At 40.7% G+C, this 13,822-nt stretch overlaps 1 protein-coding gene and 1 long non-coding RNA gene across 2 annotated transcripts; both read right to left on the bottom strand.

Moving 5' to 3' along the window:
• Nucleotides 1-674: 674 nt before the first annotated feature.
• Nucleotides 675-2,732, bottom strand: bhlhe22 (basic helix-loop-helix family, member e22). The gene has a single exon (XM_048266549.1). It carries the CDS (start codon nucleotides 2,346-2,348, stop codon nucleotides 1,545-1,547), a length of 804 nt encoding a protein of 267 aa, XP_048122506.1. The 5' UTR covers nucleotides 2,349-2,732; the 3' UTR covers nucleotides 675-1,544.
• A 6,813-nt stretch (nucleotides 2,733-9,545) lies between these two features.
• Nucleotides 9,546-12,925, bottom strand: LOC125309626. Its single transcript, XR_007196156.1, has 2 exons — nucleotides 12,752-12,925; nucleotides 9,546-10,370 (listed from the first exon to the last, which is right to left on the bottom strand). It is a non-coding gene; the product is annotated as an uncharacterized LOC125309626 (long non-coding RNA).
• Nucleotides 12,926-13,822: the final 897 nt, after the last annotated feature.

Below are 13,822 nucleotides of genomic sequence, written 5' to 3'. Positions count from 1 at the left end.
CTGGGCCACGCCACCATCCTTTGAAATGGATGCCCTTTGGCCGTATCTAATTCTTAATCAGGTTGATGGACAGCAGAGAGAGAACAATGCACACCAACATGCAATGTTGCTGATCATGGGTCTCGTGATTAAAGACACCCAATTACGGAAATGAACAGTGTCGTAATTACGTTCCTTAATCACATTCAGGAGCTTTAATTGCCCTAACGATGTGTTTCATTAAACGAATGTAGGTATTACAGTCGACAGTTTTCATACACAGTTGTTTTCAAATTAACATATTGTTAGACATCGTCATGGAAATCGTTTTAATAATAATAATAATAATAATAATAATTAAGAGCACCCAAGCTCTCTAATATAATTCTAACAGACATTTGTGGTTGCCGCGGGGCATATATGCTCACCGTAAGCGCCTGACCGCCTCTCTAAAGCTCCATGCTACCCACAATCATGACTTGGAGAAAGTTACTAATTTCGATGGATCAGTAAATTAACAACTCATTATTCTACCAAAGCAATCTGACAAAATGTTTAAAGCGTCCCTGTGTCCTCAAAGAAAGAATAGGCTATCAAGGATAAAAAAGGAAAGTATTCAGATGTATCTGTCATATACGTAGCACTGAATAAAGCTATACAACTTGGCTTAGCAGACAATAAGGTGGACGTGTTAGTTTGTTCAAAATATTTTTTAATAAAGCTTTCCAACACATTAACACATACAAATGGCCATCTTTCATCAAATTCCAACTAATGTATCAACAGTACTCAATATCTTGACCTGACAACAACCTTAGTCTGTCTTGACCTCTGACATACCGTTGGAGTGAAGAAAATCATAGTTATTTTTTACAGCAATAGTGCCAGTGCAGTACAAACTGTCGTGCAAGCGGACGTAATAAAGCAATAAATACGAATCTGAGAAAAGGAAAAAAAGAGACAAAATCATAAACCAAGCAAGCATTGGCTGGAGCTCTCTATTATAGTGACTCTGATAGTTAAATAACAATTGGCTTTGGGATGTGAGAAATGTGTACAATTCATTTCGCTGCTCCGTCATGTTATTGTTCTCAAAGACTAATGAGCGAACGTCATTTGTCCTCAAATCTAGAGATATTTCCTATGGTAGTCCTTAAAATGTCCTAAAAAAGTTTTGTAATTTGTGCGATGGTTGCTGCATGTTGTCAGGTCATAAATACACGAATCAGGTCTACAACAATGCAAGTGCATAAACAAAGTCTGTTCTTCTCCCACTTGCAGTCAGACTAGACTTTTACGTTTGACTTTTTAAACGTTCATTCTCGCCAGCACTTGAATAGTAGGCTACTTATTTTATATACACAATCAAGTATATACTGAACAGACGGTGCATGTTTGAATGGGTTTTTTGTAAGTGTTTAAAAAGTTTTTTTTCAGCATTCTTCTTCATTGACCTCCATTTTTAAATAATTGATAATACCGACGGCATTCTCTTCAGCAGTCTCCATATTAAGTCTTAATTTCGCATGTGCTTCTAAGTCAGTTGGAGTCAGTTCAGAAGCATTCTAAGGCTTGTCAGTGCATTGTTTACAGAGGCTGGAGGTGACACTGTTGAAAAGGGCACATTTGTCGGGGCATGTGGAGGCTGCAACTCCGGCGGGGAAGGGATACCCAGGTGGTTGCTCATACGCACCTAAGCCCGGCGTTAGGGCAGTGGTCGCGGGAATCGAAGCAGCAGTGATCGCCTGGCCTTGGTTAAGATAAGCTACAAGCCTTCTCATTTCTTCCAGTGCCTGCGCTTGCATGAGGATATAATTTTTGGCTAGTAGCAAAGTGGCGATTTTGGAGAGTTTCCGCACGGAAGGGCTGTGCGCGTAGGGAATGACCCCTCGCAGTTCATCGAGCGCATCATTCAGATCGTGCATCCTCCTTCTCTCCCGGGCGTTGATGTTTAGTCTCAGGGTTTTCTGTTCTTTGTTTTTCTTACCTCCTTCAGACTTAGAACCGGGCACCGCTGTCATTCCATCGGCCATGAGCATCATGTCGCACCTTTCGTCGCTGTCATCGTCAGGACTCTGTTCCCCTCCGCTGCTCTCTGCTGCCGTAGTCCTGTTGGCACTCTCACCGTATTTCATACACAAAGATCCGGTCGGAAGACCATGTGTCAGCCTTCGTCCTCCTGTCAGTCCGCCGTTTTGATTCGGGTCTGAGTCAGACGGGTCGAAACAGCTGATTGGCGACTGGCGGTCCCTCGAAGGCAGATCGATTCCCGCGCCTGGCCTGAAAGAGTCCATCTTTTTGTTAGAGACAGCGCTCAGAGTTTTGTGAAAAATGTCTCCCGGACCGCTCAAGTTCATTCTCCTGTCCATAGTCTCACTTAGACAGCTCGACTGAGACCGTTGGGCGTCTGTCCCCGGCAGTAACTTTGTCCCCTTTGTGCAGCTCAGTTGATGTCAATGGCTGCGCTACTTGTCAAATGATGTGTAGTGTCGACAGCTCCTTTTGAAGTGCTCAGCTCTGTGCTGTGGCGCTTATCCTGCTCCGATTCACCTTCCAGAGATCTCGACAGCCATCAGCATCAGCCGCTGAAGGGGGAGCCTTTTACATCATTATCTCAAGGCGGGCTATTAATATGAAGAAGACTCGCCTATTGGGACAGAGCTCTCTACCCAATCAGGTTAACGTTTTAATTAATAGGATTAAAACGGTAACAAACAATCCCGGGTGCGAGCTGTCCTCTCCGTCTGGTTAGTCCGCGCTCTGCTCTCTGATCCCAAGAGCCGCTCACAGCTTTATAAAAGGCTCGGTGGTCTATTATTCGCGCCGCCATCTGTACGCACGCCTGAGTGCACATGTTTGCTAGGCGCGGGGTCTTGTGCAGGACCTCAACAACTGTCTTTTAAGTGTTGTGTGTTGCCACAGTCACCCTTTGGAGCGCAGTAAACGCGTTCTCTTGTATTCAATTTATGGGGACTTTGGAGGCATCACTCTTCTTCTGAGTCACAAAGGCTCTTTGTCCCTAGTTTCTGCTACGTTTTATCCTCCTAATGATTATTATAGATGTACTTAATGACCTGTTATTAAACTGACATTTCGACTGCATTGATGAAACTCATAATTGCTTACATTTGCCCATTTAATGACCATATTTGGTTTTGCATGTGTAAATAAATAGCTTGCATCATCCACATATATTACCAGATGTTAAATAGCCTCACATGTCCAGCTGTTTGAGTTTTAACACAACAGCCAATGAGTCTCTAGTCAGCATACTTGTGGTTTATTACAGACGTGCTACTGATTTCACCACAGATGAAAAGCAATGTCTCACTGATGCAGTTTTCTTTATCATTGTTTGGTGGTGTTTCAGTTTGAGAATAAATAGGAAAGTTGAGTCCCACTAACCCTAGATAGCCTATATTTATCAGAGATGATTGTTGACGTTTTAACTAGCTACAGATTATTCATGTTCATGTATGTGATATTCATGTTAGTGATGAATTAATTGTTGAATGCATTATGAACTGACAGTCAATCGGGAGTAACCCATTCTACAACTAACTGTAGGCCTAAACGAAAAAAAAAAATAGCCTATAGCCTACATGCCACCGCAATGCTGTGCACTTTTATTTATAAATAAGTGTCCAACCTAACAACTCATGATGTAGCCTAACTTTGTTTAAATGTAGCTTACAGCCTAATTCATTGGGGAATTAGGCTACAAGGATATGAGACGAGTCTGATGAATTCACAGTAAACTGAGACATTTAAATATGCATTTGTTATCCATTTTTAAATGCTGGCTGCGTGGCCAGTAAGTCCTCTCATCATAGATGCTAAGAATCTCATCATCACTTAGCCCCCCGGAGGCCATCTGTTGCTCATAGCGGCCATCCTCCAACGAGAAACAACATGGGCCGAAAGCGTCATCTACCGGCGACAGATGTAAATTCAATTTCTTCCGTGGTGACATTTCAAAATGTTCAATCTACTAGAAAAATACGCCTCTTGCGTTTAACTACACATTTTGCGTAAATGGCAACATTTTGTATTTAAAACCACTTGTAAAGTGTTGTTGTAAATTATTGTAATTTTGTCTGAGTTTCAAACATAAATGTTTGGTTTCTGTTTTCCTTTCACCACCCATTCATGCGGAAATTGCATCTTCTTCAGGGTGATGTTAGAAACACTCTGATCATTACTAGTGCACTTTTGCCATTGAAAAGCCCCAGGGGATCTTCGTTGCAAGTATGCCTCTACAGCAGTGGTTCCTAACCTTTTTGGGGATAAGGCACACCAAAGGTCAAACCAAAACACCAAGGCACATCAGCTTATGGCAGTGTTTCTCAAACTTTTTCAGACCAAGGACCGCTTAACCAATAAATAAAAAAATAACGGACCACCTAGCTAAAAAAACAAACAAACAAAAAAAACAGTAGATGTACTTCAACAGTATATTACACAATAGGCCTACTCTCTGAACCACCTTGCTTATTGTCTTTGCACCTTGCTTATTGTGTCAGAGGATTCATATGATTGAAACTAGCGTAGTGTTGCAGAACTGTTTGGATTTAGATAGATAGATAGATAGATAGATAGATAGATAGATAGATAGATACTTTATTGATCCTCAAGGGGAAATTCAAGATTTACATACAAGGTTCAATTTGCAAACAATTAATCTATATTTTACCATGTCTGCTCGCGGACCACTGGGGATAGCTTGCGGACCACCAGTGGTCCCAGGGCCACACTTTGAGAAACACTGATTATGTAGTATCATACACATTATTATAGGTATTACAGAGCCCGGGCGGTCTGTAAGGATGTTATTAAAAGGCATCAACAGAGCTTTATAGTTACAGTTTTGTAATTAATTCTACATATATTGATTGTATTATGGACTGCCTCATCAGCAACAGCAGATCTTATGGTGTAAAATCATGTGCACATTTCACTAAATTGTGCGCTCAATTTACAAAACTTAAAATGAGAGCACAAGCTAGTAAATTGAGTGCACAATTTAGTAAGATGAAAAAATCTTGCAAATACACCTCCGGGGTTCCATAGTCTATAACCATTCATTCTCATACCCACATTTTTTCTATACAAGGTGTTCATGAGGTGAGTGAGACCACAGCATGTGCAGGCATGTGCTCACATGATGTTAACTGAGCTGTGTAATAGATCTGTAGTCTATTAAGTTACTTTATACCTACCACTTCATGACCACCTAAAACCATTTTAATTAAGAAGATGTCACTGATGCAGTTAAAAATAGCCCTCTAGCCTATTTCATGAGCCTGTAGAAAAGCGCATTGAGAAAAATCCTCAAAATTCCACGGCACACCGGTTGATAACCATTGTACACAATAGGCTTCATGCACATATAGCAGATGACATGAATATGGTCCTCATCCGCTCCACAGTCAGTTTCCTCCTATCAGGTTGGCAAATATAGGCTGAGGCTATATCACAGCTCCAAGCATGACATGATTCACATTAGGCTCTTCTCTGTAAGAGTCTTGGCTGAGGGCTTTCTGCCGCGCCTACAGAATATGGATATGTACATCCCAAGGACCTGATGAGATCTTGGGGGCTTGCACTCCATCACGTCTCGGGAGAGACCTTCATGGCCAATCAGACACTGCTAATGAGACAAGATGAACCTCCGCGGCGCGCAGACTGTGGCGCGGTCAAACAGCTGCTTCCCCGCTGCCATCTCGTGCCCCCCCTCTCTTTCTGCCAGTCAGCAGTTGGCCACACCACTCAGTCTTCAGGCATGTACTCATTATAGGCCCATATGATGAATAGGACAAATACATTTCTCTTTCTCTCTCTTTCTCTCTCTTCTCTCTCTCTCTCTCTCTCTCTCTCTGATGTGTTGCCATTAAAAATCATAATAGAGCTTTATAATGAATCAATTTCTAATTATTTTCTCCATCCTCTCTCTCTCTCTCTCTCTCTCTCTCTCTCTCTCTCTCTCTCTGTGCTTGTTTGCATGATGCGTGTGTTGCAGTTAACAAAATGTCTTTTTTTGAACTTTTCGTTGAACTGTTATCATAGCAGGAGAATAAGTTGCAGTAGATTTATACAGTACATATATAACGTGTTACATAAACCATTATACTGTATATACAGTTCCAAGCCTACACATTACTGATACATTTAAAAGTAAGTACACTCTTAAAACAAATGTGTTGAAAACAACACAACTTGCATCCAGTTTGTGTTGTTTCCAACACATTGCTTTTGTTATTTGTTGTTTGTATACACAACTTGCATTGTTTTTTTGTTTTAAAAACAATGCAACATTCGTTTTAAGAGTGTACCACCAAGAACAATCTCAGCCTTTTCTTCCATCCACATGGTTATGGCCTCATCTTGTAGTAATTTATATTGACCACATGGTGGTAGTGTCATACTTCTCATATAAATGTGGACAGTCTAAACATTGCTTAACCTATTACCAGTTCACTATTTTGTGTTTTGTTTTACACATTCTTTCTGTGTCTCATCATAGAGATAGAGTGTGTGCGTGCATGTGTGTGCACCAAAGTGAACAAAACCAATACGGTTTACCTTGAACAACAAGCTTATTGTTGTGGTGATGATCTAAATAAGATATCAAACGAAAAAGGGGAAATGCACAGATATGTGCTTGGATAAGCCTTGTATTTTGTCATAAAAGGTGATTCATATGTTATTAAAAGGCATCAGCAGAACTTTATACAGATTTGTAATTAATTCTACATATATTGATTGTGTTATGGACTGCCTCATCAGCAGCAGCAGATCTTATGGTGGTCACCTCCAGCCCTCAGGGGGCACACACAAGCCCAGGTCATTCCTGTACACCCCACCAGGGGCATAGTGACACTAGGAGCCATAGATGGACCCATTGTCTGTATGCACAGGTTTTACTTTTGACCAGGGCAGTGGTCCTGCAGTAATGCATGCAACGTGTGCTGAGAGTTGCACCCTTTTGGATTCCTCCTGCTTTAAACACACACTGGTTGCATAGCAACACCGGCACCCCGGGAGCTTTTTATTTATTTTTTAGCAAGTAACAATTTGATCATTTCAGAGTGGTCACTTCAAAGCAATTACCGATACTCTTCATGTGAGAGTGAGGGGCTTTTTTTTTTTTTTCCTGTTTCACTTCTATGCTAATCTATCGCTCTGTGGTCCATGATGAGAATAATGATGATCCATAGTGCCTGCATGGGAAGCATGAAAGCGTTTATTTTTATGATTACTGGATGTGTCTCCCCAATGATTCAGCTCTTTAAAATAATTGCCTGATATGCCACACATATAGCTTCCCAGTTGTTGTACCTCTTAGTTGAGTGTAAAACACAAAGCCATATAAAAGACTGGGTATCTGGAATTAATGACGTGCATTCAGTCTGAGGAATGCTGGGAACCTTTTCCTGTGTGTCTCTCTCAATGAATGAAGAACTTGTGTGGCAGGCAGTTTACACATTTACAATTAATTTATAAATCATATATGTACAGTATATGTTCATATTTTAACTTATTAGTTTGGAATGATGCTGCCTTTTCCCCTTTCCCTTTATACCATTTTCCCAGGTGCAGTTGACCTTCATCATAGTTTGCACTACAACTGTGGATGTGACCCATTGGGGCAATAAACTCATCTTCCAGTAGGGGGCACCACTACACAACATTTGTATATGATGAAGTAGAAATAGTGTAACCAGAGTGGATTGGGGTCAGATTTACTTTACCATGAATTCAGTCAAGGTCTGGTACACAAGTGACATTAGTTGTTAGTGCTTACAATTCAATCATTTTTGTTGTTGGTGGTGTTGATGTTCTTGAATCTCTTTCCAAAGACACCTTCCCACATCCTTTTATACATATCAAAGCAGACATATAGTATATCCGTGGATACAATCTACTTTACATTAATGTATATGAACCAGTGAGTGCATAATGTATATGCACCTATAAACTATGCATATGCTCTTAGTGCTTAGTAGACATTTTTGACGGTAGGCCTAGCACAGCTACAGATGATACAGGAGGATGTTCATTATGTAAATTATGTAAAGAGGACGTGGGTGATTCCTGCACTGCACCGCACTGCACTGGGTTGACCAGAAGGCAAGGTGGGGAGATTAGCATATTGCTTGTACTCCTTCAGCATTTTTTTTTACTTCAGGACAGGCCCTAGGGAGAGGGGCACGCGTACATCTGCAGATGGGAAGTTATAGTAAGAGCATGAACTAGCCAGCTTCCTCCTCCTTATCTCACACTGATGGGGCCATGGCACTGGAGAGACACAATGGTGTGAATATGTTCTGTAATTTAGACAACTTCCTCCTTATTTCGCTCTTTTCTTGTGTCGCATAGGACCAGATTATACAACTTCCTGTACATATTATATCAGTGTAAGGCAAAACCTGCACACATGGATGAATTCAGCATTACTATGCCAACCCAATACAAATGTTCTGACATTTGTGTTGGTTGTATCTCACAGAATATAAATTCTGTAGCAAAAAGATGATATGGTCTGTTTTGTAATTGGACAGGAATTTAGAATTAGCAGTGTGAAAATTAGGCTCTTTTGAGTGTAAAGAATATAAACCTCCATGAATGTCCATGCATGCACAACAGACATTTGAAATTTTGTCAAGTCAATCTTGATCTTACATTTATCTGTATACATTTAACAGAGTATTTACAGCAGGAGTTACAAGCGACATCGCCTACTGTAGCTATGGCGCAATCTTGAAATTCACTGAATTTCTGTCATCACCTACAAATAGCCGCAAGGTGGCAGAGCAGCATAACCTGAGCAAAATAGCCTACTGGTAACACATTGCCTTGCATACAAGAATGCGTGCATGCGTGCACACACACACAATCTCTCTCTCTCTCTCTCTCTCTCTCTCTCTCTCTCTCTCTCTCTCTCTCTCTCTCTTGGTTTTAGCTAAATCTATCTACCTTTTTAAAGATCACTTAAACATCGACAAGACGTTTTTTTCCCCGGTAGTTAAACCAACTGCTGATTCAGATAATGCACTATTATATTCTCAATTCCTTCTCGGTTTCATCCAAATGTTTATGTAATAATAGTGCTAACCGATAGGCTATATTCAGGCAGGCCTATATAACAAAGGCCTAAAAAGAAAAATGTATTTTTTGATGAAATAATTTGAATCTGAATCGTTTTTGATAGAAAGGCATTTGGCCTCTTAGAAGTCTGCAAACCGCAGAGGTAAACTAAATCTAATCTACTGTATAATATATACTCTCTTGATAATTGTTTATTACAGGATAGCTAGAGTAACGCATGTCGACATTTTCCTGAAATAACCTTCGAATGTTTTAACTGCATGTGCTGTGCGGCCTCTGTAATGGCCTCGTCCGCGGCAAGCGGTATTTCAGCACCACAACAAGCGGACAGCGCTTCCCAGTCTAAAGACCAACCAGTGCTCTGTAGCCTACACTGCGTTTTCTTTGTGATGATCTCGACAACATCGTTGTATCAGCACATTCAAAAGATTCTGTTATGAAAAGATTACAGACAGGAATATTGTTTGATTCGTCATTGATTGTTTTTTATTGTTTTTTGAGTTTATATATTTTGCAGTGCACCATTTGGGGGGAAAAACATAATGCTGAAAACCCATACCTGACAGAATGCTTTTTTTTTGCATCCAGGAAAATGGTGGCTACATACACTGACGGGAGAAGGCTCAGCTCTTGGCATTCACCGCGTGCCTTAATTGTAAGACATTAAATCAAGGTCCGCTGTGAACACGGAGAGCCAGAGTCTCAAATCATAAACAGAAACAAAATCTTGATTAAAATACTAATATTGGCAAACACTAGTCCTGCTGTCCTGCCTTTAACCGTCGGAATACTCGATGCGTCAGTCCTCATTTCTTAACACCACTTATGTAATGCATCGCCCAAAGAGATTTCTTTTATTTCATATTAACTATTAATGAAAAAGCTTGAGCGTTAAGCGACTTAAGTACAAAAAGAATGTGATTTTTCTTTTGTTTGTTTCAAAATGCATGTTTTCAAAACAATATCCTGGTGAATACAATCTCCAGCGGAGCTTAAAAATAGAGGCTGAAATGTTTAAACTATTAATAAAAAATGCAATATACGCATAAACTAGCAAAGACATATTCCAGAGCACACTGCATACTTGGGTTCTGTACCACGGCAAGTGGAGAGCAAGGGGTTAAAGTCGTCACCGGTGGCAGATTTTTTGGAGCTAGATTCAAAATGATAGCCAGCCCGAATTCCGCTCGAGAAAGGAAAGGGGATGGACCATTTGATCTGCTTCAAAAGATATCTGCTTTTCCCCACAAAAAAGGTAAAATGTTGTAGTCCTCTTCTTGCACCTATAAAAAGAAGAAAAAGAACATAAAAATGAACGTTAGTGCGAGTTCCTTTAAAGTCAGGAGATGTACATCTTTGAAATGAATAAAAAACAACATATATCCCAGGGAAATTCGTGATGTAGGCTACTGTCTTCAAAAAACAAGATTGGGCATTGGAAAAGCACACGCATCCCAAAATCATTGTGCCGACTCAATACGAACTACAAGTAGGCTACCATAAAAACTCAACGACCAGCCGCTTAGACGCAAGCGCTCCGTGAGCTCAACCGCATTACTATATTCCATCCACCAGCTATGGAAACCAACAAAGGCAGCGGTACTCTCCACAAATCCTTCAGAGACGGAACCCGAGGTGCATATTCCCAGTCCTAAAGCGTGAAATGGTGCTGATCTCGCTGCGTCCAGTCCTTTCCCCGTGCTGACTGACTTTGGGATTAATGGCTCCCCGGCCAAACAAATAAGGCATCTGCCTTCAGCACAAGAGGATTGCATGAGGGGCGGTGACGTCATTGGGCAAACAGATGTTTGCGACCAACGTCCTGATCATCTCCCCGCGTCCTTGAAACTAAAGTAATACGCGTTCTCCTCTGACATAATCATGTTCAGCCTCATTTGTCTAAACGGCCCAAGCATTTTACTCTAATGTTCTCCTCAACCTGACGACTATGACCAGACAGTGTTTTTTCTTTACATTTTTAGTGAGTTCGTGAGTATTATCTGTAGGTTAAAAAGGTTAAAAGACCGACCTATTTTTAGCATATGCAGCGTTTTAATTTAGGGACCACGTAATCTGGCATCTTTACGCACCCCCTCCCACACACACACACGTACACACACGCACACATACAGGCAGAAAAGGATGAAGACATCATAGTGTATTTATATTTATGAGTATGGCCAGGACACATTTAAAGAAAATACAGCAAAGAAAAATCGCTGTCCGTGGTTTTGAAAGAAGAATGCATTAACACTCTAGCAGAAACACACTCTCTTACACAGTCAGGCAAACATAGACAATCCTGTACACGCGCTCGCACGCCCGCACACACACACACACGCACGCACGCACTCACCACACTGCACTGCAAAAGTATAATGTGCTCACATTACGAGAGTAAATCCTCTCACGTTGCTCATTTGAAATGTGTAATATAACCGGTTATGGAACATTATATGACTGGGGTAAAGCTCGTTTTGAGGGTGCAAGATTAAATATGGGATTGTTTATTTATTTTAAACCGTTAATATACATACATTAACATGTATGCATTAACATTGGCTAATTTACAAACCATCAAGAGCAATCGTATGCATTATTTGTAAGTAAGTATGTATGTATCTGTGTATGTATGTATGCATGTATGTATGTATGCATGTGTTGTATGCCACTGGCTGAATGTCAAGGAGCATAGACATAGAGCGTTGTGGCGGGTTTGCCTTTTGTTCCATATGAATGGTGGAATGTATTGTAGCCTACCTCACTCAGATCCTTTGACACCTTCATAATCTTAACACTGTTATGGTTATGAGTGAAGACTTGTAAGTAAGTGATAAGCAAAGTCAAATAGCCAACACTCAATTGCTGGTTGTAGTATTGCTACGGTCAGTAACATCGCCGACAAATATCCTTTCTGGCGTCCTTTATATAACGGCGTTATCATTCACACATGCAGAATACAGAAATCACGACAGGATGAAATCATTTCGGCGACATCACATCCTCTTTCTCTCTGTTACATGTTAGATTGAGTGCGAACACGAACGCCATATTCACACTGTATTTCCCATACCACATATACAGTCACACGACTAGCCCGTTATAGGGATGGAGAAACAAAGAGAAACGCCATTTTAGAAGAAACAAAAAGCATCTGCTGAGCTTCCTCTTCTACGTTATCCATCATCACGCAACATCTTAGTTTGTGGCACCATCCAGTTTCTCTATGGCGGTATTTGCGCGTGCATATCTGCGATCCACTCGGAACGTGACCCAGTTGACCCACCGTCCATGGACCTATTGTCTTTGCGCATCATCCGCAAAATAAACACCTCGCAAATGGATACGCGTACCCGCTTCAGTTTAGACCAAAGAAGTTTCAGCACTGTGCTATCAAACGGCGTTTTAATTCCCCTAGACGTGAGATTTATAAGATTGGCTATATTGCCGCAGACATTTTGGTCTCTCTGAAAAACAATGGCAACTGCAACGTGGGGAGGGTGTCCCGTTGTTTTTCCCACGAATGTAATATATACGTACGCAGTACATGTTTGCATATCAATTGATCTCGTTGCGCATACAGAAAGATCATGATCAAATTGTTCGTCTTTCTGGACACTATTGGTGAAAAAAGCAATCTGCCGCATGAAAAAAACCTACTTACGTTCATACGTTCCTCGCTGTTTACGGTGGTCGCTCCTGTGATTTCGCCTCGATATCTACTCCTCTTTATAATTTGTTGTTTTCAAAGCAGTTCGTGATTTGATTGCTGTGCAAGAAATAAATTGTATTCCCGGTTCTTTTGGTGTGGTGATGCACCATCGTAAGCCTCCGTGAAACGCCTTGGTCTATCTAGCAGTGACTCAGAGGCTCGGGTCTCTGCAAAGCATGGCTGCGCTTCTTTCTCTTTTTTTCAAAAGAGGGCAGGTCTTTCTATGCATTATAATGAGTTAAATCTCTCTCGCTCTCTCTCTCTCTTTCACACACACACACACACACACACACACACACACACACACACAGAGCGAGCGAGAGAGAAAGAGAGTGAGAGAGAGAAAGAGAGCTATGCAATATTTTTTAAAACAGTAAATTTGTTCCGAACGTTTACATATCTCCAGTCCTGTTCTTGGCCATGCTGTCTAATATATATTTCCTTGTTCATATCCTGTGTATCAGAGCTGTAAATCAGAATGGCCCAGATTTGTTGCATCAGCGATTATCTCAATCCCTTAGATTACAAGTGCGTATAATAACTGCAGACTGTATAATCGTCGCTTTTATGTGTTGAATGCAATTTGTCATATTTAATACCATTTGTCTTGAGAGGTCTATTAGTATATTATAGTGGTATAATACGATACACAGTGTATCGACGGATATGTGAATTCTAACCTCGTCTATGAATCCTAAGTAGTTTTCAACGACATCTTAGAAGTGACAGTCGTAATTGTAATTTCTGTTGCCGTGCACGTCAACCTAGTTTGAAATAATCGTGGTTTTCACTTGATTCTAACATATCTCTCGAGATAATAACAATTATGACCAAATATCCAATATATCAAATGATAATACACATGAATATTAATCACAAAGTAGTGCTTCATACTCCAGTGGGATTCGACTGAAAGATTGCATCTGTATTTGTGTAGGGGCTTGAATATTATGAGGTATCCTTTTGGATTAGGTGGTTGTCGGAAGGTTTTTTTTTACGTATGTAGGATTAATCTACGTTTTT

Source organism: Alosa alosa, chromosome 16 (assembly GCF_017589495.1).
Source record: "Alosa alosa isolate M-15738 ecotype Scorff River chromosome 16, AALO_Geno_1.1, whole genome shotgun sequence".
NCBI lineage: Eukaryota > Metazoa > Chordata > Actinopteri > Clupeiformes > Clupeidae > Alosa > Alosa alosa.
This window is presented reverse-complemented; position numbering and strand designations above follow the sequence as displayed.

Coding starts and splice junctions, on each gene's coding strand:
- bhlhe22 (XM_048266549.1), bottom strand. CDS start 2,348: ATGGACAGGAGAATGAACTTGAGCGGTCCGGGAGACATTTTTCACAAA.